Source organism: Euprymna scolopes, chromosome 14 (assembly GCF_053919585.1).
Source record: "Euprymna scolopes isolate OS-2025 chromosome 14, ASM5391958v1, whole genome shotgun sequence".
NCBI lineage: Eukaryota > Metazoa > Mollusca > Cephalopoda > Sepiida > Sepiolidae > Euprymna > Euprymna scolopes.
Window position 1 is genome coordinate 5,257,178 of NC_136495.1, and position 23,120 is coordinate 5,280,297.

At 34.8% G+C, this 23,120-nt stretch overlaps 1 protein-coding gene across 1 annotated transcript in view; it reads right to left on the reverse strand.

Moving 5' to 3' along the window:
- Window positions 1-8,115: 8,115 nt before the first annotated feature.
- LOC145292849 (uncharacterized) overlaps window positions 8,116-23,120 on the reverse strand; it is a 73,825-nt gene continuing 58,820 nt past the window's right edge. The window contains exon 3 of the mRNA XM_080138898.1: window positions 8,116-10,780. Within this exon, the coding sequence (XP_079995024.1) occupies window positions 10,584-10,780 (197 nt within the window). The 3' untranslated portion in view covers window positions 8,116-10,583. The remainder of the gene's footprint in view (window positions 10,781-23,120) is intronic.

Consider the following 23,120-nt stretch of genomic DNA (forward strand, 5'->3'; position numbering starts at 1 on the left):
AACAATATTTAAATATTTTAATAGAATTTAAAAATAGACTAAATTTCTAACATTCCATTTCTTAACTTTACCTACATGGTTCGATTCTAGGCTTATCCTAATCTCATTTTCACTCATCTAATATTTTTCTTCTTTACATGGAAAGGGGGCAGCCCTTCCATGTAACAATAATGTGTTCCTTTTTTTGTCTTTTCTGGCATCCGTTCTGTTCCTTGGGGAGAAGTCCACGATTATTTAGGCAATGGTAGATCTGTGCCCTCAGTTGTGCTCTCACTATTTTCCACATAGTGAGTAAGCACGTGATAGGCCTATAGTTGCTGGGGCGGTTCCTTTCTCTGTGTCCTTCTGTATCACCCTAGTTTTGCCTTTTGTCATCCAAGCTGATACGTTTGTTTCCTGTATACATCTTTTCATGTTTTGATCTAGTCTTTCGTGTAGAGTTGCAATCTATTTTAACCAGTAGGCCTGTATCCTGTCGTGTTCTGGTGCTCTTTAATTTGCCATTTTTCTTCATTGTTTTTTATGGTTTCCTTGCTGATTTCATTCATTGTTTCTTCTCTGATTTGTTGTAACTCTTCGTTCATGTCTTTCAGCCATTGGGCGTTTTTGTTGTAGTACCGGCGTTCTTCCCATATCTTACCCTAATAGCGTTTTGTTTTTGTTTGGTTTTATCATTCCGTTTTTGTTTTTCCTTCGTTCACGTTTTGGTAGAATTGGCTTTTATTGTTTTCAAATGTCCTGTTTTGCTATTTTTATTATGTGGATGCAACAAAAAAATGTCGTTTTCATATATAATTGAACGTCAAAAAACAACATTTTTTTTGCATCAACCTAACAATATTGTTTCGCTGTTGTTGAGGATTATATTAATGTCCCAGTATGTTGTGAGAGCCGACTAAAGAAAATAAGGAGAGGATCTTTAACCTTTGTGGGTAACCCCCGAGGGATTGTGGCTCAATAAAACTATCGATGGTGGTGTAACCTTAAATTCATCCTCTTGTTTTGGTAGAATGTCTGATCAACGTATTGAAGAAAACGACGTGAATGGGTATAGAACATCTTGTGAAGGTCGTAATCATGAAACTGTGCGAAATCTGAGGATGTTATTAATGGGAAGGGTGGGTAGGATTGGCAAAGGGTTGCTAGGACACGAAGGGAGTAGGAACAGAGAAGTAAAAAAAGAACATGAACAGATGTGGAGTTAAAAGTACTGTGGGAATGATTTGTGGGATGTTGCAGTACCAAATCTAGTGATATGTTCGGAAAGTCGAGGAGGTTTGGAAATCTAAGTTAAAACTAATTGTACAACAATAGCAACCTACTAACAGTGATTGTGAGGAATGAAATTGCATCAATGCTTATAATGATATGAACAAGTATAAGTGATGAAAGTAACCTTGACCAGAAATTTGGCTGTCAAGATGTCAAAGTTCAACGGTTTGTCCTTTGAAAACTCTACCAAACTTCTTCACCAATTTTGGGTTAAAACACTTGTAATTTTAGATGTATATTACTAGGACATGGATCAAACTTTTTCATTTGATTTCAGCCCCAAACAGTAAATGTTGTGAGGTCGAAATTGGAGTAAACTTTTAAAGAATTTGACCTCTGTGATCTTTATCAAATTACCTAGCCAATTTTTGGTCTAAATATTTGAAGTTATATATATATATATATATATATATATATATATATATATATATATATATATATATATATATATGATATTTATTCTCTCTCTATTAGAGATTTAAAGAATAAAATTTAACACATACTGCGTCAATTTACTGCAGACGAGTAAGCGTGTACTTGTTTCCATAGCCTAATAGGTAAGGCACTAGTCTCTTAGTCAGGAGAATGCGAGTTTCGAGTCCGGTTGGGGACATAATCTCTGTTTTGGGGGGAGGGGGTCGGGTTATGGATAAGGAATAATCGTTCAATCCGAACCATGATTCAGAACAAATTATAACACAGTGTGCTAATTTACTGGTTGCTTGTAAGTGTGTACAATCTCCCATGATAAAATAGATAAGGCGCCGGCCTCCTAAATCAGGTTAGTTCTTTCCCCAGAATTCTTGCTTTCCCGACTGTTGGAAAACTTCTTTTGTGATACCAGTTTACAAGAATTCTGGGGAAAGAAGTTTTCCAACAGTCGGGAAAGCAAGATCCGTTAATGCATTTGTTATAAAATTTGGAGAGAACTGGACTAATGTCAACAGAGCATATGTTTGATAGTACAGCCGGAATGAGATCAGATCAACATGCTTCTGAGGTGCCTATTTTTTTTATGATATTATGTACTTGAGAAGAAGTGATTTTGAAATCATCCAGTGTGGTTTCTGTCCACAAAGGAAAAACAGGGAGGGAGGGATTTGCTGGGTGTAAAGTAGAATTTAAGGAAAATTGACGGCCAAGCATGTTAGCTTTCTGGTGGCATACTAGTCGACCTTATTGTAGTACCTTGTCGTTTTGAGAAATGGCTCTTACACTTCGGGTCAAGAGCTTAGCTCGATGTCTATGACCGCATAAGCAACATTCCCGAGTGAGCAATGAGCATTTGTTAAAAAAAAAACAGAATCAGAAACAGATCCAGAAGTGAGGCTTATTGGTCCTGACGATCTGGGAGTCTGGTTGGGAATGTTACTGTCTGTGTCAAGGAATGGGATAGAGAAAACTTATGGATGATGCTACCAGCAGTGTCTGTGTAGTGAAGCCAATCCAGTTATTGTGGTGGGCGTTAAAGTCAACAAATACATAAATTTGGCGCTAGTGTCAAGGGAGAGTTCTATATTTATGCTGTCAGAGACATGATTGATTAGAGTACAGTCATGGGTCGAGGGAGAGCGATAAAAAATATATAGGTAGCTAACGCTATGCTGTAAGTTAGTTTAAAGCACATGGAGGTCTGGTCATTTGATTGGTGCTAAGATATGGTGGGAGTTTTCTACATCATCTAAGTTAGTTTTTATACCACGGATATTGTATATCTATGGAGGAGGCAATTTGTGTGTGTGTGTGTGCGTGTGCGTGTGTGTGTGTGTTTGTGGGTGTGTGCGTGTGTATGTGTGTGTTTGTGTGGTTTGATTTTCATTTTGGGTTGAGCTTTCATTTCATTTTATTCATCAGTTTCAGGTTAGGGTGATAAGTGCTAGACAAAGCGGACGTGCATGTGTAATGTTAACTTTGAACAATTAAATATGTTTAAACTAGTTAAGAATAATGTATACTGCAGAAGAAAGGCAGTGTTTTTGGAGCTAAAATACCTGTGCATTTCAATATATATATATATATATATATATATATATATATATATATATATATATATATATATATATATATATATATAACTTCGTATTCCTGTCTATGTGTTCACAATTTGGTTAATATATACAAAATGTAATTTTTTTTTTATTCAATTTTCATCCCAAACAAGGCACAGTGCCACTTTGAAGCAGGGAGCTACTATCAGGGACTTAATTAGCGGGGTCATTATGAAGGGAGATGAGTAGAAAGATGTTTGTTGACATTACACTTGAACTTCTGCATGTCATTACAGTTGGGAAAGCAGAATCCCGGAAGGGAGTTCCAAAGACCCGCAGTTCTGGGGAAGAAACTATTGGAGTAAAAGGCTTTCTTGCACCTAGGGATCTCTACTGTAAAGGGATGAGACTTAGTAGCTTGTCGGGTTTGTCGGGGGTAGTTACGTCGGGGAGTTACAAGTGTTTGCAGTTCGTCAGAGCATTCACCATTGAAGTATTTGTAGAACAGGCAGAGGGATGCAACATCTCGTTGATGGGACAGAGGCTGAAGCCTAGATGACAGTTCAGGACCTATCAGGTTGGCGACTCTCTTTTGAACCCTGTCCAGGAGCGAGAGAAAAGAAGCAGATGCATCAGCCCAGATGTGACAACAGTACTCCATACATGGGCGAATGGTTGCCTTATAGAGGTATAGGATACTGTCAGGCGTAAGTAGTTTTCTAGCACGGTAGAGGGAGCCCACCTTCTTTGCAGCAGCCTTGGCAATGCTCTCAATGTATCTATTCCAGTTCATATTCCCTGTAAACGTTAGGCCGAGGAGTTTAAAAGAAGTACTTTCAGGTAATGTGTTCTTGGCCATTGCTATTGGTGGTAGAGAAGGTTTCTTGTAGTTATTGAAGGAAACAAGCTTAGTCTTAGCAGCATTGAATGTGACCAACCATTTTTGTCCCCATTCCACTACGGATTGGAGGTCATCCTCTAGTGTTTCTGCCATTTCCTTGGATATGTGTTCATTTGTTTTCCCCTCATATCTGTTATAGAGAGTGGTGTCATCGGCAAATATACCCATCTCCGAAACAATTTTATCAGGGAGGTCGTTTATGAATATCAGGAATAATAAAGGTCCAAGGATAGACCCCTGAGGTACTCCCGCATTTATGTCGTATTGTTTGGATGTACGACCGCCGAGGACAACTTTGATTTTTCTATTACTTAAGAAGGATTTAATTACATTATGAATTCTTTCAGTGATTCCATATGATCTAATTTTCCTTAGAAGACCATCGTGCCATACCCTGTCAAAAGGCTTAGATATATCGAGGGCCACCGCTCTACCCTCCCCTGTTTTATCCAATGAACGGTATATACGTTCAGAAACTACAGTTAAGATATCTGCTGTTGAACGGGCTTGCCTGAATCCATATTGTTTGTCAGTCAGGAGTTTAGCAGCTGTTAGGTGCTGGACTAGGGCTTGATTAACTAAGGACTCAAATATTTTGGCGAAAGGCGGGAGGAGGCTAATGGGGCGATAATTTAGTGGGTCAGTTCTTTCACCAGAATTCTTGAAGACTGGTACCACAGAGGCGGTTTTCCAGCAGTCGGGAAAACAAGATTCGTTAAGGCATTTATTGTACAGTTTGGACAGAACTGGAGCAACCTCGGCAGAGCATTTTTTAATAGCACAGCCGGGATGAGATCTGGTCCACACGCTTTTGAGGTGTCTAGATTTTTTATAATAGCATGTACCTGAGAAGGGGTGATTTTCAAATCGTCTAGTGAGGCGTCTGTTCGCAGAGGAAAATCAGGGAGTGAGTGGTGTACCGAGTCCAGTGTGGAGTTTGAGGCAAACCGACTGGCAAGCAGATTAGCCTTGTCAGTTGCCGTGCAAGCAACCTCATGATCGTTTGATAGTGGGGGAATAGTTGACTGTCCATTATTTACTACGCTGTTGTAGATTTTCCAAAAATCCCGGGTTCCTAATTTCTGTGCTTCGATGCGTTTTCTGGTGGTTTCAGAGTAATCTGTCTTAGCTGTCTCTATCATTCTCTTACAATTATTTCTAGCTTCTATAAACTTCTGTTTATTTGAGGTGGACTTATGTCGGTTAAATCTGCGGAATGCATGCTGCCTTTGACAAATGGCAGCTGGACAAGCAGAAGTAAACCATTGGGGGGAGTGGGGCTTACTATAGAATTTCCGTGCAGGAACATGTGCTTCAATAGCAGTTTTGAACCATTCAGTTGTCTCATTTGCACACTGTTCCGCTGGAAGAGTAAATATATATTGCCATGGGGCATCTCTGATGAGCTCCCTGATGGCTTCCCAATCAGCCTTTTTGTAATACCTCGTTGTTTTGAGTAGTGGGTCTTCAGTTTTAGGGCGAGAATTTAGGCTGATTTCTACCATTATCACAGCGTGATCAACATTCCCGAGTGGGCTATGGGCATTTGTTGTACAATCATTGAGAACTGTTGTCAGAAAGAGATCTAGAAGTGAGGCATGTTGATCTTGCTGGTCTGGGAAACGTGTCGGAAATGTAACCAACTGAGATAGGGAATGGGATATAGAGAAGCTATGTGTTGCGCTACCAGCTACGTCTGTGTGATTAGAGAATCCTAGCCAGTTACTGTGGTTGACATTGAAGTCACCAAATACATGTATTTGTGCGCTAGTATCGAGGGAGAGTGCTATATCTATGCTGTCTGAGACTTTGTTTATTAGGGTACAGTCTTGGTTTGAGGGAGAGCGGTAGAGAAAATACAAGTAGCTAATATTGTGTTGCATATTTAGTCTGAAGCACATAAAGGCCTGGTCCTCTGATTCTAGTTTTATTTCTCTAGTCAGGGAGAGGGTGTTACGAATATAGACTCCAAGTCCATGCATATGTCTGTCCGAGTTCTTACGGTAGAGTGGGAGATAACCAGGCATGTTAAAGTGGTTAGAGGGAATGGAGGAGTGAAGGTTAGTTTCACTTAATGCTAAGATATCCGGGGTGTTTACAAGGAGAAATGACTCAACATCATCTAAGTTAGTTCTAAGCCCACGGATATTAGTAAATGCAAGCCTCAAGGGAGGAGGCAGGTTGGTTTTCTTTGAGTTTGGTCCTGGTTTAAACGTAACTTTTGCTTGAGCTGTCATTTCATTTTATTTTATTTAAAAGTTTCAGTTAGGGTGAGTGAGTGAGGGGGTGCTGGACAAGTAGTTGTGCAGAATACCAGACATGCAATACAAGTAGACTATCAGCTGTCCTCACCCACAGGATTGTGGCCTCAGGAAAGCCCACCGGGAATGAGTGCAGGGTCCCTTTCCATGCGCGACATGGCACTACAAACATCCCGATATTTTACAACTGTTGATGGAGCAGCCGCTCTAAGCGCTATCAAAGAGTTAGGGCTCCTGTACTATCAGTCGGAAACAGCAATTTACTTCCCTATTTCATTTATTTCTATATATAGTATGATTCTTTCCAAATATACGAATAAGAAGTAACCTTATTTGCATATTACATTAAGGAAAAGCGATTTTACTAAATAGCTGTATGTTAGTTACTGTTTACAGAGAGATAGTTGTTTTAAGTATACTATTAACGATTGTTATTTAAAGTTCATTTATATTAAGTATATATTTAATTTAAATTTATTTTTAATTATTATTAACGACATCAATTTTTATAGAAACCGTTTTAGAGTTAATTTCCATGTTGTCTTATCTATTATGTTAGCCTCAGATATCAGTTTATGTGTTCTTATATCCGCTAAAAACTTTCGTCAGCTGCATAACACCGGGTCTAAACTGGTACCGTCTGAAAAAGCGATCCCCCGGGCATATAATATCTCAAAATTGAAACATAATTCATTTTGTGGTGATTAACTGGACCATTTCTTGAACGGATAGGTCACTTTTCGCAACCCCATTTTTTGCAAGTAACTTAGGCATTTATGTTTATAAACGTAATTTTTCAAGGTAATGACGTCAAAAGTCGTCGTGGAACGGTTGGCAAAAGCACTTTCCACTTACCTTTTTTTATCTTCTTTCCTATTTTCGCGTTTCAGATTCGAGCCTCTATTCAAACAGAACTTCCTGTCCACCCGTGTAACGCCGGGTATCCATGCTAGTATATATATATTTAACCATACGTTTTTAAAATTGGGAATAATAGGGGGGGGTAAGTGCAACTAGTTCATCGGAGCATATCCGATTAAAATATCTGTAAAACAGGCACAGAGACGCAGCATTGCAGCGATGGGGCAGAGGTTTACGCTTAGTATACTTAGTGGGACCTGCTAGATTTAAGACTCTTTTTGGACCCTATTCATGAGGGAGAGACTAGTAGTAGATGCACCAGCTTTGGTTGCGGCAACAATACTCCATGCATGGACCAATTGTGGACTTGTAGAGTTACGTATTGCTGAAATGTGTGAAGAGTTTCTATTTAACGACTTTCTTTTTGATCTTTTTCAATTTACGTATTAATCTTTTTGTAGTATTATTGAATCTCCGTATGCAGAACCCATATGTTACGCGCTGTTGCATTGTTTCCGCTAGGGCTTTCCACTGAAATGGCAGTCGTCTTCAGGAGGCTGATAATATGAGGAGTTTTAAAAACGTGTAGCAAAAAAAAACGCAAACATTTTCTTCTGAATCATTTTTATTTGTTTCAGATCTGTTTTTTTTTGTACAAATATATAATTTTTTTGAAACTTTTAACCATATTTTATACTATTAAACCAATAATATAAACACACACATATATACATACATATATAGAGAGAGAGATTGTGAGAGACAGATGGGAGAGAGAGAGTAGAAATTTAAATTGAAACCTTATGTATCTTATTTGACACATATATTTTCATATTATATATATATATATATATATTGTTTTGAGGGTCTTCACTGTTTTTATTCTGGCAGTTTGAATCATTTGCGTAAAAAAGGGGCTAAATGGTCAGCAGCGATATCATCGACATCATCACTGAATTCACACACTTGTACGTTGTGTGTGGACTCATGTGTAAGTCATGTCATCTTGGGCTGAAGCGTACATGCATTTAAACAATAAGTTGTTGGAATCTCATACGTCGAAATCGACGGGAGAGACCAATATGTGTGTGTGTGTGCGTGTGCGTGCATATGTATGTATATATGTACATGTATATATATATATATATTTATATATATATATATATATATTTATATATATATATATGTTCACAAAGAAATAAATAATATAAAAAATAATAATAATAATAAATGATAGCATTATATTGTGTAATTTAATATTTGTTACAATTGTTTTGTGATCATTGGACAATTTCAAACGTTATGTCGTTCAATAATATTCATAAACATCATCTCCTCAAACGGTGAAACACATTATTTATAAATATATGAACATGTTTCTAATACCTTTTTTAAGGGAGCAAGCATTTAAACATTCCTCGACCTCACTCTCGCAAGTTCTTTTTATTATTTTACGCTGATCATGAAAGCATATACATAGAGAATTCAAAAAAAGAAAATTTAAAGAAAATGTTAGATGCTATACAAAACTGTTTTCAGAAAAATAAATCCCTGATATCACGCCTAAAACCTTTACAGAATATATTGAGGGTGAAATGTGAATGTGTAAAGAGAATTCTTAAATTTAATCCTAAAATTTTAAAATGGCGCAATAAATAAATAAATTAGTGAATCTTCAACTTAACATGTATGAAATACAAAATAATTATAACTTAAATAGGAGAAATAGAAGAAGTTTTGGTTTTTATAATCGTTATGAATAATAAAATTACACCAGAGTAATTTCAACACCACAAGAATGAAAACATCTAAAATTAAATAACTGCAAGATATTGTGACAGACTAAGATGGGGTAAAAAAAATAATCAAAATATAAAGTGAAAAAGAAATACGAAATTTAACTGAGATTGGCATAAAAAAGTTAAAGTTATGATTATAAGTTTGAAATAAAATACCAAATTGAAAATATTAAAATATGAATGCTCAAATCTTAGAGAAATTGTTAAATTTATAATTAAAAAATAATAAACATAGTTGTCTCCCTTACAACATTAAGAATTTAAGAATGATATTGTAGAGAAGAATAAAAGAACTTGAAATAGAATACTTATATAAAAATGAAAAAATTAAATTTAAATTAATGATATAAATATATGGGTGAATATAAATTTTAATTAATAACTTTTAAAATCACCTTTTAATTACAATTCTTTTTAAGAAATAAAATATTAAGCAAATCAATTATGAAATTGTATATGTAAACGAAACTGATACATAATTACCATAGACTGAAGAGAATAGAGTTGGGACATATAAATATAAAGTAGAATTTGAGGGCGTAGTTTAGTATTTAGAAGATAAATTAATTAAATGAATAATTTGGAGTAGAAAGAAAATTATTAAAAATTAATTTTAAAAACGCACAGACAATTTAGATTTTATAAAGATAGGTCATTGGTTAGAATATAATTTAAAAAGTAGAAATACGAAAATTTATAAATTTCATGGCAAACAGAAAATTATTTAAAAAATAAACTTTGGTGAGTCGGGTGGCAGTAGGTTCAACTGCTTGCTCTAGTGTATTTAACGGTCTGAAAAGAGATTGTTTTTTAATCTTTTTTATTGACATAATGTTTTTATCCTTAAGTCCTCGGATTTTATATTTGTTATTAAATAATCTTATAATTAATACATAACAAAAATGAAAGCCGAGGTCTTTAGAATAAAAGTTAAAGCCCATGATCGCCTTCATAGTGTATATGTAGAACCCAGTTGGTGTCCTGCGAATGTTGGCCATTCTCATTTCAGTTAAAGAATTAAACTGATCAAAACCAAGTACAGGAAAAAAAACTGGTAATTCAGTTCTATTACAAAATTAACTTCCAATAAGGCAGACATTAGAGTTAAGTCATCGATTTTCAAAACACTCTTATAATTAATACATAACAAAAATAAAAGCCGAGGTCTGTATACTTTTAGATATGTAATCTTGCTCTCATAAAAGCCAAAAGCCTTTTTTATTGGCGGAATAAATTAATTTTCCAATATCTTATTCTGCATTGGCGTGAAGCTTTTCTCTTTAAAAATAAGATTTATAATGGGATGATTGAATTGTCTATCTTTATTAATTAGAAAAAATATATGTATGATTTATTTCATTTTTGGTTTCGTTATCACTTATTTATATCGGATTTTTCTATAATAAGTACTTTATATATATATATATATATATATATATATATATATATATATATATATATATATATATATATATATATACTTGTCATTACAGCCCAAACTCTATATCATTTCAGCTTGATAAAAGATGAGAATAATTGAAAGAACCAAAAATCCAATCATCCAGTTACTACAGAAACCAACGGAAATTGCGCCAGAATCACCAAAGATGCGGACATCGGCACATCCATAAAATTGTTCTTGTGGTCCGCAACCGACACACCCTTGTTTTGTTACTGGGTCCGTACCCCAACTGTTACCTGTCGGAAAAAGAAGACAAAATTAAATATTAAATATATATAGAATATAACTGCTAAATCGCCGTCGTATGGAAATTATTACTACACAATCCACAATAAGGTGTTTGTATACATATATATATATATATATATATATATATATATATATATATATATATATATATATATAAAGAAAGAAAATGACGATATAAATCTATATCGTAACATATATAGAGATGTATTCATTTATTCAATAAGGGTATACATCAATCAGTGTATAGGCTAAGTGAGAACTCTTTATATCATGTTATTTCCGAGACTAATGCTTCTCATCAGATGAGGAGAGAAAATGCTAGGTAACATAAAAGGGATGCGACGTCTAGCGATAATTATAACAGGAGTAGAATAAAATATTGAGGCTGTTTGGAGAAGCTACATTGTCCTCTGTGTTATAGGAGGAGTATAGTTTTTTATTATCTAACGTAGGTAGTTATATGGCATATCTGTGATGCAGGGTTTTAGACAAAATATGTGATAAGACTCTCGGGTATAATATAGGGTCAGTTAATTGTAGGAAGATGCTTATTTAATCATATGTATTAAAGGATTATATCTATGGAAAGGGTTTCCATGAAATATGTGGTTTATGCTATGTCGGTATATTTAAGAGGGGACATTTTAAATTATAACACTGTTTAAGAGAAATATAAATTATTAGGATTAATATTAAGATAATAAATGTGATGGAATAAATTATAAAGTATGCAATATAGGAAGATTTTAGTTGAATAGAGGATAAACAAATGCTAGAATAGGGGGATAAAGATACAAAGGGGAGTTGGGTATATATATCATTGTTATAGAAAAATTAATAATGGAAAGTATAAGTGATACGAGAACAAAAATAGGGGAATAAAATGGCAATAAAAAATGAATATAAAATAAAAAAAAATTATCCCGATAAGTCTCCTCTTAAAGAATTGGTCATTCCCTTCCTTTAACTTCCATATATATATATATATATATATATATATATATATATATATATATATATATATATATATATTCTCTACATATATATATATATATATATATATATATATATATATATATATATATTCTCTACATATGAAAGACGTGTTTTGTGTGTAGCTGTGCCGATTTTTTAATTTCACACATTTAAGTTTGCAGGTGCCCTTTTATTTGTTTTGTATCTAAATGCCTGCGAAAACCAATAACCGAGAAAATTTTATTAACATTAACACCCTCATACAGCCTAACTTCACAACTGCACTTAAGAAGTGTTATCACTGCACTAACATAAGGTCCCAGCGTATGAGATCAACAGTAGATTCTTTCATAAAACAACGGTGCGTTGAAAATGAATGTGTCTGTCTTGAGCACAACTGAACCATGATACCAGACTTATACACTTTAAAATTTGATTGGAATTGTATAAAAATAATTTTATAGATTCAACAGTAGGTAATCTACGGCGCAATATAGATTACAATGCATTGTGAATAACGTCAATGCGAGGAGGCATGTGAAGCACCCCCAAGACTAGACTTTTTTTTAACAAAATGTACTCATTTCTTCAATAGTGCTCATGTTTTAACAGTGCTAATTTTTAAAAAGTGCTCATTTTTTTCAGTGCTCAATACCTTATCATTATAATCCAAAGTGCACATTTTAAACAGTGCCCACGCTTTAAAGTGCCCAATATTTTATCATTATAAATCATTAGTGCTCATTTTTTCAACAATCCTTACTTTTTCGACAGTGCTAATTTTTCAACAGTGCTCATTTTTTAACAGTGCTCATTTTTCAACAGTGATCAATATTATATCATTATAATTCAACAATGTTTATTTTTAAAAGTGTTCATTTTTAATCAGTGTTCATTTTTTGACAATGTTTATTTCTTACAGTACGTATTTTAAACAGTGCTAATTTTTAACAGTGTTTTTTCAAAGTGCTCATTTATTCAACAGTGATAATTTTTCAACAGAGCTCAATACTTTTTCATCATAATTTAAAAGTGCTAATTTTTTTAAAAGTTTTTTTCTTTAAACAGTGCTCATTATTTTACAGCGTTCGATTTTTAACAGTGCTACATTACTTGGCCGTGCTCATTTTTTATCAGTGTTCAATTTTAAACAGTGCTCAATTTATACGATGCCCAATTGGTCATTAATGCACATTTTCCAGAAGTGCTCATTTTTAACAGTGTTCATTTTTTCAACAGTGCTCATTTATTTAATAGTGCTTATTTTTTCAACAGTGCTCAATGCTATATCATCATGATTGTAAAGTGCTTATACTTTATCATTATAATACAGCAGAGCATTTTTCAAAAATACTTATCTTTTCAAAAATGCTAATGTTTCAACAGCGCTTATTTTTTTAACATTTCTACTTTTTTGAAGTACTTAATAATTTATTATTATAATTCAGCAGTGCTTATTTTTTAATAGTGCTCATATTAACATTGCTCCATTTTTCAATTATGCACATTTTGAAAAAGTGTTCCTTTTTTGCAAAGTGCTCATTTTAAAACAGTGCTCATTTTTAACAGTTCACAATTTTTAACAGTGTTCATTTTAAACAATGCTCAACTGTACAACAATGAACATTTTTCAAAAGTGTTCATTTTTTAAACAATGCTCATTGTTTTAAAAGTTCTCATTTTCTATACAGTGGACATTTTTATAGTGCTCATTTTTTCAACACTGAGATTTTTTAACAGTGCTAATTTTTTTCAAAAGTGTTCATTTTTAAAGTGTCTAATAATTTATCAATTTAATTCAACAGTGCTCATTCTTAATATTACTCAATTTTTAAACATTGCTAATTTTTCAAAAGTGCACATTCTCAACAGTGAGTTATTTAAAAGTTTTCAATATTTTATTATTATAGTTTATCAGTGATTTTTTACAGCGCTCACTTTTTAACAGTGCTTATTTAAAAGAAAGTGCTCATTTATTTAACAGTGTTCATTTTCCCACGGTGCTCAATACTTTATCATTATAATTCAACAGTGCTTTTTTTTCAAAAATGCTTTTTTCAACAGTGCTCATATTTTATACTGCTCAATTTTTCAACGATGCATATTTTTTACAAAGTGCTCATTTTTTCAACAGTGCTCAATATATTTAACAGTGCTCAGTTTTCAACAGTGATTTATCATTATAATTCAAAAGTTCTAATTTTTTCGAAAGTTCTTAATTTTTACAGAGTTCACATTTTTTTTCAAAAGTACTTTAATAATGATTAATTTTTCAACAATTCTCAATTTGTTAACAGTGCTCCATACACTATAATCATACTTTAAATAGTGCTCATTTTTTCAACAGTGCTCATTTTTATCGTGCTAATTTTAATTGTTTATTAATTTATTATTATAATTGAGAAGTGCTTTGTTTACACAGTACTAATTTTTTACATTGCCAATTTATAAAACACTGCTAATTTTTGCAACAGTGCTCATTTTTTTCAATAGTGCTCATTTTTTTAAAAATACTTATTTTTTAACAGTGCTCATATTTCTAAAAGTGTTCATTTTTAAATGGTTAATACTTTATCATTATAATTAAACAGTGTTTTTTAATATTACTCAATATCAACATTGCTCATTTTTTAAAGTGCTCATTTTTTAAAAGTTGGCATTTTCTCAACAGTGCTCATTTTTCAACGGTGAGCATTTTTAAAGTGACCATTATCTTATCATTATAATTGAACAGTTCTTATTTTTGTCAACGGTGCTCATTTTTCACTTTGCTCATTTTTAACAACAGTTTTTATATTTTTTCAACAGTTCTCATTTTTAAATTGCTCATTTTTAAATTGCTCATTTTTTTTTTTTTTTTTTTTTTTTTTTTTATTACATTTTCACCCCAAACAAGGCAAATTGCCACTTTGGTGTAGGGGGCTACTATCAGGGGCAACAACTACTGGGGTACTATGTAGGGATTTGGGCAGCAAGGTGTCGGTTCACGTTACACTTGAACTTCTGCACGTCAGTACTGTTGGGGAAGCAGGGACCTGGAATGGAATTCCAGAGTCTTGCGGTTCTGGGGAAGAAACTATTGGAGTAAAAAGATCTTTTACATCTAGGGACCTCTACAGTGTGGGGGTGGGATCTAGTAGCCTGTCGGGTTTGTCGAGGGTGCTCGCGTCGTGGGGGCACAAGTGATTGCAGTTCATCAGAGCATTCACCACTAAAATACTTGTAGAACAGGCAGAGGGATGCAACATTTCGTCGATGGGACAGAGGCTGAAGCTTAGATGCCAGTTCAGGGCCTATCAGATTTGCGACTCTCTTTTGAACCTTGTCAAGGAGCGAGAGACTAGTAGCAGATGCACCAGCCCAGATGTGGCAGCAATACTCCATACATGGGCGAATGGTGGCCTTATAGAGGTACAGGATACTTTCGGGTGTTAGTAGTTTTCTAGCACGGTAGAGAGAGCCCACCTTTCTTGCAGCGGCCCTGGCAATGCCTTCAATGTAATTGTTCCAACTCATGTTTCCTGTGAACGTTAGGCCAAGGAGTTTGAAAGATGGACTCTCAGATAAAGAGTCGTTGGCCATTGCTATTGGTGGTAGAGAGGGTTTCTTGTAATTATTGAATGAAACTAGTTTAGTCTTGGCAGCATTGAACGCGACCAACCACTTTTGTCCCCATTCCACTACAGATTGGAGGTCTTCCTCTAGTGTTTCTGCCATTTCTCTAGAAATGTGTTCATTCGTCTTCCTGTCGTGTCTGCCATATAGTGTAGTGTCATCAGCATATATACCCATCTCAGAGGCAATGTTGTCGGGGAGGTCATTTATGAATATCAGGAACAATAGAGGTCCAAGGATAGAACCCTGGGGCACTCCCGCATTTATATCATATTGTTTAGATGTGCGACCGTCGAGGACTACCTGGATTTTTCTCTTATCTAAGAAGGATTTAATTATGTTAAGTATTCTACCAGTGATACCGTATGATCTGATTTTACTGAGGAGACCCTCATGCCATACCCTGTCAAAAGCCTTAGATATATCTAGAGCTACCGCTCTGCCTTCCCCCGCTTTGTCCAGTGATTGGTATATACGTTCAGAGATCACGGTGAGGATGTCTGCTGTGGAACGGGCTTGTCTAAATCCATATTGTTTGTCAGTCAGTAGTTTAGCATCTGTAAGATGATGGATTAGAGCGTGGTTAATTATGGTCTCAAATATTTTGGCAAAAAGTGGAAGGAGGCTAATGGGGCGATAATTTGATGGGTCTGTCCTTTCACCAGAATTCTTGAATACTGGTACAACAGAAGCAGTTTTCCAGCAGCCCGGAAAGCAAGCTTCATTAAGACATTTGTTGTAGAGTTTGGAGAGAACTGGAGCTACTTCGGCTGAGCACTTTTTTAATAGCACAGCTGGGATAAGATCGGGTCCACATGCTTTTGAGGTGTCAAGGTTTTTTATGATAGCATGCACCTGAGCAGGGGTGGTTTTCAGATCGTCTAGTGTGGCGTCTGTCCGCATAGGAAAGTCAGGTAGGGGGTGGTTGGAAGGGTCCAGTGTGGAGTTTGAGGCAAACCGACTGGCAAGCATGTTAGCCTTGTCGGTTGCTGAGGAGACAACCTCGTGATTGTTGGTTAGTGGGGGAATTGTCGATTGCCCATTATTTACTACACTGTTGTAGATTTTCCAGAAGTCTCGAGTTCCTAGTTTTTGTGCTTCGATGCGCTTTTTAGTGGTTTCCGTAAATTCTCTCTTAGCTGTCGCTATTTCTTTCTTAACGTTATTTCTAGCTTCTATATACTTCAGTCTGTTTGAACTGGACTTATGTCGGTTAAACCTACGGTATGCATGCTGCTTTTGAGTAATGGCAGTTGCACAAGTCGACGTAAACCATTGGGGAGAGTGGGGCTTACTATAAAATTTCCGCATGGGAACATGCGCTTCGATTGCAGTTTTGAACCAGTCAGTGGTCTCGTTTGCACACTGTTCAGCGGGGAGAGAGAAAATATTTTTCCATGGAGCATCTCTAATTAGTTCCCTGATGGCTTCCCAGTCAGCCTTATTATAATATCTCGTTGTTTTGAGCACTGGCTCTTCAGTTTTGGGTCTAGAGTTTAGGGCGATTTCAACCATTATCACTGCATGATCAGCGTTCCCGAGTGGGCTGTGGGCCTTCGCTATGCAGTCATCGGGAACTGTGGTCAAAAACAGATCTAGAAGTGATGCGTGTTGTTCTTCCTGGTCAGGGAAACGGGTTGGAAACATAACAATTTGTGATAGGGAGTGAGATATAGCGAAGCTATGGGTTGTGCTGCCCGCTGCATCTGTGTGAGTAGAGAATCCAAGCCAGTTTTTGTGGTGGACATTAAAGTCACCAAACACATGTATTTGTGCGCTAGTGTCGAGGGACAGTGCCGTGTCTATGCTGTCAGATACTTTGTTTATTATGGAGCAGTCCTGAGTCGAGGGAGAGCGGTAGAGAAAATAATAGTAGCTAATACTGTGTTGCACGTTTAGTCTAAAGCACATAAAGGCTTGATCTTCTGTTTCTAGGTTTGTTTCTCTAGTCAAGGGAAGGGTATTACGAATGTAAACTCCAAGTCCGTGCATATGTCTGTCAGAGTCCTTACGGCAGAGTGGGAGATATCCAGGCATGTTAAAGTGGTTAGAGGGAATGGAGGAGTGTAGGTTAGTCTCACTTAGTGCTAAGATATCCGGGGTATTTGTTAAGAGAAATGCTTCAACATCAGCTAAGTTAGTTCTAAGCCCACGGATATTTGTGAATGAGAGCCTCAAGGGAGGAGGCAAGTTGAATTTGTTTGTCCCTAATCCTGGTTTAAGCTTATTTTTAGATTGTACTGTCGTCATATTTTTTTTTAAGAGTTTCGGTAAGGGGGAGCTAAGCAAGAGGTTATGCGGAGCTTCAGACATGCATCACAAGTAGACCATCAGCTGACCTTTCTCCAATTAGGATTGTGGCCTCAGGAAAGCCCACCGGGGATGAGTGCAGGGTCCCTTTCCATGCGCGTCATGGCACTGCAAACAACCCGATATTATTCAACTGTTGATGGAGCAGCCGCTCTAAGCGCTACCAAAGAGTTAGGGCTCCTGTACTACCAGTCGGGAACAGCAGCCAGGAACTGTCAATCCGGTACCCTCAACCCTTTAGGAGAAGGTCAACCCAATCTAACTGCTCAGGCATATCTTATACTCAAGCACTCCCAAATGTTCAGTTTTAGGGGTGGGGCATGCTGGGAATGGGGAAGAACGGCGTTCATTGCCCTAGCCAGGAAACAAGATCTACCGCTGGGTGTTTCTGTCGAATCACTGAGATAGTGTCTCTGCGCTTGACTAATAGGCAAAGAAGGAGTATGGAAGCCGGGCGATAGACGGAGCCTATCTACTCCTTAAGCAATTTAGGTTTGCAAACCGGTGAATTTGTTTGAGTCACCAGCTCTAGGAAGGTTGTCATCCAAGACTGAAGAGGCCTCTCTCCCCTTTGGTTTAGTTTCAGAGTTTTCCTTCTCCTAGACGGATGATCTGGGAAGATCTACTGGGTCCGTCAGCCCTGAGAGGGTTTTCTCCGCGCCTAGGTTCTAATCCAGGTATTTCTGCGACCCCGCGTTGTTAGTGTTACTGGGTTAGTTTGTTGGGGATTATATCTACTGATTAGTTACACTCCTCAAAGTGATTTAGGGACATGCTATTTACTTGTTAATGGATAAAGGGGGTGGGTGAAGTTCATGCAGTGTAAGCGTCTATGTTTGTAAGAGGGCTTGTTAGGGAGGAGATAATGTGATTTTAGTCGTACCCTTTTTTTTTTATTTTATTAATGTTAGCTTAGGTCTAGTATAGTGTTACAGTATGAGTAGGTATTAAGAATTGAGCTACGAGTTGTGCCCGAGCTATTTTAGATGATAGGAGGGTTAAGATGTAAGTGCAATATAGCATGGATAAGACAGCAAGTATTGAGTCATGCGTAATTAGGTGAATAGATATATATGGGCAGGTTTTCAGTAGGTGCGAATAGAGTTGGAGTTGTAGGTATTTTTTAGTAAGAGTCATGGGGCGTTTTGCATAACAAGGAGTGTCGTTTCAATATCGTAATTAATCGTTGCAAAACTCGAGACAGTTGTGTAGTGCATATCGCTTTGTTTCTGGGTACTTTGGCTGTTAAGTACCTGCCTTTGTGTGCATAGGCTGTTAAGTCCCTTACTGGATAGGAATGAGCTGTAATGCATGCCTTAGAGGTAGAAATGTATAGATGTTTAGTGATGGTTATTAAAACAGTTTGCATGTGAGGGATTAGGGGCTGGAAGTTAGCGATTCAACTACAGATGCGGAGCACCGGAGCAATGTGGGAGTTTAGTGGCGGATAGGTTGGAAGGAGTAGATTGTTAGCGTTCAAGAGCAGAGGGGTTATTTATTTACAATATTTTAAATTTCTCATTTTTAAATTGCTCATTTTTAAATTGCTCATTTTTAAATTGCTCATTTTTAAATTGCTCATTTTTAAATTGCTCATTTTTCAACTCTGCTCTATAATTTTAAAACAGCTCATTTTTCAAAAGTGAGCATTTTTAAGCGTTCAATATTTTATTATTATAATCCAACAGTTCTTATTTTTAAAACATTGCTCATTTTTTCTAACAGTGCTCAGTGATATCAAAAGTGCTCATTTTTTCAACAGTACTCATTTTCAAAGTACTCATAATAATATATATAAACATGAGAAATGCTCTACACATTCAATTTATGTCGACACGATCTACGAGATTGCAATTCACATTCAATTCAAAATGTACCAATAAAAATTAAATACTGATGATTCACACAGATGAAACTATTATAATTACCAGACGATAATGCAACCCGGACTTTACATTATAACAGTAGTAGTCGTGTCAAAAGAAATATCTTGCACTTAATCATGTAAAGTCGAATTCAAGACACTTCCTTTTCCACCATGCAACTTGAAGGGCTTATATATTAAAAAGATTACATCGACTCAATCGACACACATAACTGAATATAAAATTATGCGCCAAATCTTGACACGTACGCAAACAAGCTAACTCATGTTCCACAGTAAGATATATTCACATCATTACATGAAATTTAGAACTAAAATTTATTACGAATTGTTGTGGCTTAAATGCTGAAATGAGAACAAAAAGGCTTGGAAGCAGTGAAATGAAATATATATTAACAGAAGATATAACAATATATATTGGGCGAGTAAGACTTCGCTCAACTGGAAGGACAAAGTAAGGTTACGACAACCTCCCATTCAGATCCAAACTGCTCAATAGTAGAAACTGGTTAGCAGAAGTGACGTCAGGAATAGACCATCGTTAAAATATGTAGGAGCGCCACTCCAACAGGAATGTTAACATGTAGGCGTATACATATATCATCTATTATCTCTTTCATTCTCTATAAATAAATATTAGTTAATAATCAAAATAGGTTTATTAAATTTATTATATTAACGCTGTTAATAGAAACTAAATATAAAATCCCAGTTGACTTTAATATGGTAAGGAAGCGAATGATTTTTAGTTTGATTTTTGTTTAGCATTTTAATACAGAAATATTTACAATTTTGGTCTATTTTCTGTATGGGTGCTTGCTGTAATAATTGTTGCCATTCCTGCTTTTATAAGTTTCTTGCCTGAGAAGAATAACATTCAACTTGTTTGTCTTTTCTTATTATAGATAATACTAGAAGATGTACCCGGCGTTGAATTCTTTAAAAAAAATGCAGTAAAACATAAAACGGAAAGAAACTGAGACAGCTGCATGTTAGCATTATGTTTTTTTTTAAACAGTTCGCTTCTTCTAAGTTAAGGCCGCTGGTAAAATGGTGGGATCCTTCTACCGCTCCAGAAGATATCTCACTACTGATGCAATTCGCTATCTATATAAAAGCCAAGTACGTCCAAGGATGGAGTACTGCTGCCACATCTGGACAGGAGCTGTACAGAGTACAAAATAGACTTCGTGGCTTTTCTCTTCCCTGCAACCCCTCTCCCACAGAAGAGACTTTGCGAGCCTATATTTGTTTTATCGTTATTTCTATGGCAGGTGCTCGTCTGAGCTCCAATATCTGGTCCCCCCTCGCCAATCTTTCACGATAAACCCCCGACTAGCAGAGACCAGTCAAAAAATTTCCCCACTCTTTATCTGTGCCTAAATCAACACGTAGATTCTATGAACAAAGCTTCTTTCTTAGAACCGCATGCATGTGAAACTCTCTACCGCTTGCCTGTTTCCCTCCTGACTTCAACATGGATGTCTTCAAGTCCAACATTAACAAATTCCTGATGAACCGGCCGCCTAAGTAATGACATTTTATCAAATCTCCAATACTAATGAATACTGCAACTCTATCCTATTTATTACTGTACACAAAATAACCCTTATCCTCGAGTGGCTTCTGGGCCTTGATAAGTGGTGACCTTCATGTAAAAAAGCTTAAATCGAAACCAAAACCTAAAAACAGTGAGTCAACCACAATAACCATTCTACTAGCTTGCCAAACCTCTTGAAACAGTTGAAAAACAGATAAAACTTAAATGATCGCGAAGTACCAAGTTTTCAATTTCGACCTCTTAGCAAACCTTTCTTGCGGATCTAAACCGATTAAAAAATTTTTTAACGTGTCTGAGCATCCTATATATCAAATTTTAAGTATGTAGATCTAAAATTCGTTGAGTATATAGGTTGATAAGTGTTCTCATACACATAAACATTCTCACTTTCCTAGATATATAGACATATAGATATATAGACATATAGATATATAGACATATAGACATATAGATATATAGATATATAGACATATAGATATATAGACATATAGATATATAGATATATAGACATATAGATATATAGACATATAGATATATAGATATATAGACATATGGATATATAGACATATAGACATATAGATATATAGACATATAGATATATAGACATATAGATATATAGATATATAGACATATAGATATATAGACATATAGACATATAGATATATAGACATATGGATATATAGACATATAGACATATAGATATATAAACATATAGATATATAGACATATAGATATATAGATATATAGACATATAGATATATAGACATATAGATATATAGATATATAGACATATGGATATATAGACATATAGACATATAGATATATAGACATATAGATATATAGACATATAGATAAATAGACATATAGACATATAGATATATAGACATATAGATATATAGACATATAGACATATAGATATATAGAAATATAGATATATAGACATATAGATATATAGACATATAGACATATAGATATATAGACATATAGATATATAGACATATAGATATATAGACATATAGATATATAGACATATAGACATATAGATATATAGACATATAGATATATAGACATATAGACATATAGATATATAGACATATAGATATATAGACATTTAGACATATAGCTTAAAGATAACCTATGATACATACGTCTGTATGTAACCATCCTTTATACGTTTGAGTTGTAAGTTTAAATAAGTCATGTGATCAACATGTGTTTATGTGTGAGGATATTTAAGAGTGAAACTTGAGTTTGCTTGTTTGTACTCGTGTTAAAATTTGTGTGTATAAATTGTTATTATGCATGATGTTTGAGTCTATGTCAAAGTTCTAATATAATCATATATTATGTATATAGTATTATAGTAACATATAGTAATAATATTATATACTTTATATTAATTATATTGTAGTATTATAAGTATGTATGTTGCTTGTGTCTATGTAAAAGTTTAAATTTGCGAGTCTTTGCTGTAGTGAAAAAGGTGTGTCGTGAATTCGGCTTTTTATGGTTAAGTAAAATACGTTATGCTTCTTTGAACATCAAGTTCTCTTTCCACTCTCGTAACGTAAAACCGAGTTCATATTATCCGTAAAAAAAGATGTTCATTGTAATTGTTCTGTTTTTCTCTGTATTATCAGTATGTAATGTTTTAGTATTTTTTTTATTATGAACCGTTAATCTATTTGTGAAGACTATTTAAAATGATTATACACACCCATATATATATATATATATATATATATATATATATATATATATGTATATATATATATATATACATATATATACATACATGTATATATATATATATACATATACATATATATACATACATGTATATATATATATATACATATACATATATATACATACATGTATACACATATATATATATATATATATAGGATTTACAATGATATTTTTGTTTGCACGTCATATGTGGAATTTTTGCAAACGTTCAATATCTAAAATGCATTCG